At 37.2% G+C, this 5,900-nt stretch overlaps 1 protein-coding gene across 1 annotated transcript in view; it reads left to right on the top strand.

The window, feature by feature from the left end:
- COL25A1 (collagen type XXV alpha 1 chain) overlaps positions 1–5,900 on the top strand; it is a gene marked incomplete at its 5' end in the record, with an annotated part of 558,067 nt that overhangs the window by 520,402 nt on the left and 31,765 nt on the right. The window contains one exon of the mRNA XM_025212861.1: positions 5,438–5,491. Within this exon, the coding sequence (XP_025068646.1) occupies positions 5,438–5,491 (54 nt within the window). The remainder of the gene's footprint in view (positions 1–5,437; positions 5,492–5,900) is intronic.

Here is a 5,900-nt window from a genome sequence, read left to right as displayed (position 1 = left end):
TTCCCTGCACTCAGTCTCATCTCCTACTCCTAATACAAGTTCCCTTTTGCTTTCTGCCTAGTTCTCACACGCCAGTTCCCTCTCACTCTGCTCAAGTTTCATTTGTTGCCATCTCCCCTCCTATCTTATACATGTTCCTATCGGAAGTCCCACTGCAGGCCAAAGGCCATCTCAGCCTTGCTGAAAATAGTCCCTCATCGCTGGCATAGAATGCACACACTGCCCCCTGCAAAATCCCTAAGGAATAAGTCATTTGGATGGCTTTGGAGGGGTTAACATTGTTTTAATTTGTTTTTATGTTTTATTTAATAAATGATCATTGCAAATTCAACATGACACTGTAGGAATAATAAAGCAGCATTTCCACATTAATATTCAACTTTCTCAGAAAAATGAACTGGATTTTTACAAATTCTTTGAATGAGGAACAATGAAGAAATATCTGTAGAAGTATTCGTTTTTAAGCATTTTTGAGCCCTAATTTAACTATATCATCCATACTTTGGCATTGGGTATTTGAATGATGAATAGTTATATAAAATCGGTTCCATCTTATCAGTAGACTTGCCTTTTATCAGCATTTTAGCTAGAGAGTTAGGCAGGATTACTCAGCCTGTTCCAAAAGAACAGGGTTTTTTTGGCTACCGCTCTGAAAATGACATAGATTTGAATAGAGGAGGAATTCAAAAATTATTTAGGTATAGGAGGCAGAAGGTATTTGGAGCCAATTGAACAGATTATATTTGGGGTATTGTCGATGTAGATGTAGGTGGGGGAGGGTGTCCAGGGAAAGCTGGAGAGCAGAGAGCATGGAGAGCATGAAAGTTTAGTATCCTGGCTTGCCTGCAGAACCCTGGGGCATGGTAAAGCTACATAATATGAGAACGCTTCCACAATGATCACCAGTCCGCTGTTATTTTTTCTACAATTTTTAGTACAATGACATCTGTGTAATTTAATCATCACAAAAAAAACCGGTGCTTTTTGTTCCTGTATGAACACCTTTTTTCTAAGATCAGTGAATCCTGGGCCTCAAACCTACATTGTCTCAGCACAATACACTGCTTCTCTTAATTTTCTGTTTAATGATGCTGTTTAAAGGTTTAAAAATATCTTTACATAAGAATTGGCTGTAAATTCCAGTTTGCCATAAGGGGGGAAAAAGGGTGCTTCCACACAAAAAGCACCTTTCATCAGATCTTATTGCAGTTATCACTGATGTGAACAAAATGGAGTTTTTCATCTCCCCTCCTCTAACTAAAGTTTTCCTATATTGAATTAACAGCCTAGGATAATAATGTGCAGACTCTTAGGCAAGTCAAAAAACTGTAGGAGGGAAACAACAGTTGAGCCCAAGTCATCCAAATATTATAGTAATTGTTTAGAAATCATTCAGGAGTCTATTACCCAGGGGAGTCTCCTGTATTTTTAACATACAGTTGTACTTAAAATTATCATTGGTTATCTACTGAATACTTCTGTACAGGCCAGTACAGTATCTCTATGTAAACTGCCAGTAGTCTGCAAATGGTGAGCAGCTTACAGTGAACAGACCTTCTTTGTTGTTTCAAACTGGAATTTGTAGCCATTTCTGAGACTGGCTGTCTTGTGTCCCAGTTTAAACACCCATTATAGCACCAAAAATTTGGCATTTATACTTTTATGTTTAGGGTGAACCAGGGTTGAATGGTCTTAAAGGATTGAAGGGTGAACCAGGTCAAAAGGGTGACAGAGGGCCCCTGGGTCTTCCAGTAAGTAAAAAGAACAAAACTATTCAATTTCAATGCAAATCACAAACGTCTCTTTCTACTTTCAACCAACAACTCTGGTTTACTCAGCAGCATTTATAAAAACCATATTGGTGCAGAACATCAGTTGTGTTTTACCCAGAGTTTGTGCTAGTGTCCAAAGTAACACACAGTGCTGTCACTTTCTTTTTGTCGTTTGTTAGTTGATAGTCTTTAATGTCACGAGGATGCTGTGATCCCCATTACATTAATCATGTTGTGATATGAATCTTTTCATGTTTTATTTAAAAATAGTTTTCTGGAACAACTTAGTTCTTTTAATATTGATGTCTCCTCAGTCTTCCACAGTTTGAACAACTGCAGTAATAAAGCAGAGGTTTGATTGACTACAATTTAAGTAAATACATTTGGAATTGGCTTACTATTTTCAAATATTCCTCATTCATTCATGGATAATAGATTTTTTACTTTTGCCTTGTACTGCTCAGCTAGTCCTCATTATGGGTGATTGATATAATTTATAATAAAAGGAAACCAAAGCTTTAAAGATCACATGTCTATCTGAAAATGTTGTTAACAAGAAACACCCAAAATTGTTAGAACTATATGTGAACAGAGAAAAATGTGCATTATTTTTTAGTCTGGTTATGAATTTGACAGTACTTTTTCAAAAGGTAGTTTCAGATAGTTTCTACTTGATAGCCAGTTTATTTCCCTTATTTTTGGTGTGTGTCTTTCCAAGCAGCAGGGAGGACAAAAGCATTTGAAATGATCAAATCTGGTCCAAATTTTTAAAAGACATGCAGGGAGACTCTGAGGAAGATCACCTTCATCAAAAAGGTTGTAGTTCATCTTATTGAAGCTAGCTGTTAGAGCAATGTGAACAAGGATTTTTCAGTTCCATGTCTGCACTGAAAAATGGGAGGAAATTTTTGGTGTTGCCCAAACTGTTTAATTTGACCAAAAATGAAACTTTTTATTTTGTTTTATGGTTGTTCAGACCTTTCTTGCCCCTTTATAAAGATAAAAGGAAAATACTAGTTCAAATCAAAAGTCAAAATTTATTGTTCTGAAAATATCAAAATGAAACATTTTGACTTTTCAAAATTGTTTCCTTTTTTCAGTCAAAATTATTCCCCAAACATATTTTAAATTTGGAGATAGCTCTGGTTTTCCCCTTCCAAAAATGCATTTTTGACCCATTTACTAGTCTCCAGAATTTTTGCCAATGGTATTGCCAATGTCTCTCTGATAATCCAGCAAACGCTAGATATTATAGTTTATATTACACTATAGTAAAGTTGTTATTGCACTGTACTAAAGTTATTCACATAAAATCCACCAGGGGTCACTCAACCCCCAAGGATATAAAACTGAACAGCCTAAAGCGGTGTGTGTCATATGCACCTCCACCCTGGAATTAGGTTAATGATTATATGCTAAAATTGTAACAAGCTGAAGAAACAAGAATTTGTTATCTCCCAGGCTCTTAGAAATGAATAAGACCATTGTTGTTAGGGCCCAGATTTCTTTGCTGACGTAATGCAATTTTCTGCATTAAACTCTTCTATAGATGTTAAAACATGTTTTTAACTTGGGTGCAAAATACAGTAATCATATTGTCATGATTTTTTAACCTTCTCTAGTCAATTTACAAATCTGTTTTTGTGTGTTGAAGCACACTGTAATGTCTGGCATTTGTAGCACTAATATATCTAGAGCCTCATTCTGATCTAAAGTATGCCACTGCAAATCAGGATTGAATCCAGCTCACTGGTGTTATACAAATGTAGAATTAATAGGCATGAGAATAGAATCAGGCTCTTAATGTTGTATGTAATTTTTTAACTAACATACTGTAGTAATGTGATACCCATTCCAGAATCGTGTCACAGTTTGTATTGTGTGTTTAAATTATGTTTATTCATCAACACCACTTACTAATCTCACATTCTTGTCATTCGTGTTATACCTGTCATCCGTGCTTCCACCTAATCACACAGGGAGCATCTGGCTTAGATGGGAAGCCAGGACCCCGGGTGAGTCCCTTGTGTTCCTGTGTCATACTCTGTTATCAAGTCTATGTGCTTCTCAACAGCCTGATTTGCTTAGTTTACGTATACCATTTTACAGTAGAAGTAGTAGCAAGCATCTGTCTCGTGAGACAATAGAATTACACTGTGTGTGATATCAGCTCACTGAACATAAACCACTCTTAAAAATAAAGTGAAGCTGGAGTGACTTCTCCAAGGCACAAAAGCCTGGGCAGTGTCTATGGAGACACTAAGCTGCCCACGCACTGCACCAATGTCGCTGCCCTCAGCCTTGCTGGTTTAATCCGAAGAAAAGGCAATTGCCAATATGTTAGGAACTGTCTTGGCTGCAGGAGCTGCTGGAGCAAAGGAGATCATCCATTTGCTTGCTTATTGGGGCTTCACTCCTAGACTGGCTGCCAACAAAGTTAAAGAGCCCAATCTACCCTGTCATGGAGTATACTTCAGTTCCACAACTTTGGTGGCATTTCCACTACCAGGGGTAAGACCAGTACCCCTCTCTAAGGTGCTCTTCTGCACAAAGCCATTGGCACCCTAGAGGTTGCTAGGTTATTTAACCACCGCCCAGCACTTGGTGTTAACAGTTTCAGGTAGCACCATCTACTTACAGAGAATGAGACAAAACCTCCCAGGCAGCTTCTTTGCAGAATCAGGAGGAAGGCATAGAACAGGTTATTGGTGGCCCAGACATGTTCTCTAGCTGGGGCCATGAGTGCATTTTGGAATGACTGATTGGTATTGTCTAGTTTTGTGCTGTTCCCAAAGGTCTATATAGATGTAGACATGTCTCAGTGTATTTAAGCCTATTCATCTTGTTTCTAAATGTATTGTTCATTCTTGGTTTGCCTTGGAATTTTAGCTGTTTCACTGAGACTAGCTCTCAGGACTCATGTAGGCAGAGCTATTATTTGCATGAAGCATGTGTCTAGCTTCCTTTCCCTTTCTTTTGCTTGTACTTTTCCTCCTGTCTTCAGCAATGGCAGCCATTGCTTGGCAATTATTTGCAAATCCTGAAACATCAAAAAGAAAGAAAAGAAAAAGAATGGTTTGGATATTCCTTATTTTACTGAGTAAAATTAGGCTTCCCAATGTGAACTGAGGCCTCAGTTAGACTAATTCTGTGTCAGTGAGGCTGGTGCAAAACGGCTAGGGTTCTGTCTTGATCCTTTTGATATTTAAAATAAATGTTTTCTTTGGCCTTTATAATGATGAACAATGAGAGGAGAAAATGAGAACAACATAGCTCATTAAGCCTTATAATTCATTGCTTTCGCCTCTGATGTGCAACCCACACAATTCTCTACATAAATTCTCTTGTTTAACCCTTCAGTTTCTACCATGCAAAATTTCTCTCTACATTTTAATACCTCTAAAATCTGCTGACTTAAAGCAATAAAGTATCAAATTAAATGAAAGATGGATTACATCATAACTTAGGAGTTTATAGGCTGAATTTTCAAAAACCCTTAATGGATCTGTATGCCCAGTTCCCATTACAATTAGGCCTAGATTTTCAATCAGTGGGAGATGAACTGCTTCCTGGCTAGAATAAACCTGCTCAAATAAAGCCTGTTAAGACCAGATAAGATTTTTCAGGGCATTTGTTTTTCATCTCTTATTTGTTGGATCTTTTAGGGTATAGATGGCCCAATTGGTCCACACGGCCCCGCAGGTCCTAAAGGAGACAGAGTAAGTACACAATCTTTGGCTGTATTTTTTTTTCTAAAAAAACAACCACAAATTTTACTAAAATTAGTTCAAGTTGTACTAAAGACATACCCATGTATTATTGAACAGAAAAATATTTGTTTAAGGGTCATTCTTTTAATTTTAGGTTTAAAACTCATTTCCATTTATATTCTGAAAAATGTAATCATGACAACCCCTCACACATTTTCTGGGTTCTGGCTCCTGGTCCTGTTCTCAGTGGTGTTTTTCAGTTTTGCATTGAATTGTCATAAAATAAAATGGATAGCTTCTGCCTCATTAAGGAATGGACAGAAATAGTATCCCATTGTTTCTTCTTCTATTTACTTACCTATACTACTTACCTATATAAAGGTGGAGGTGGATTCAAGCCCTCATGTTTATTGTTTAA

This window comes from Alligator sinensis, unplaced genomic scaffold (assembly GCF_000455745.1).
Source record: "Alligator sinensis unplaced genomic scaffold, ASM45574v1 scaffold66_2, whole genome shotgun sequence".
Taxonomy (NCBI): domain Eukaryota; kingdom Metazoa; phylum Chordata; order Crocodylia; family Alligatoridae; genus Alligator; species Alligator sinensis.
This window is presented reverse-complemented; position numbering and strand designations above follow the sequence as displayed.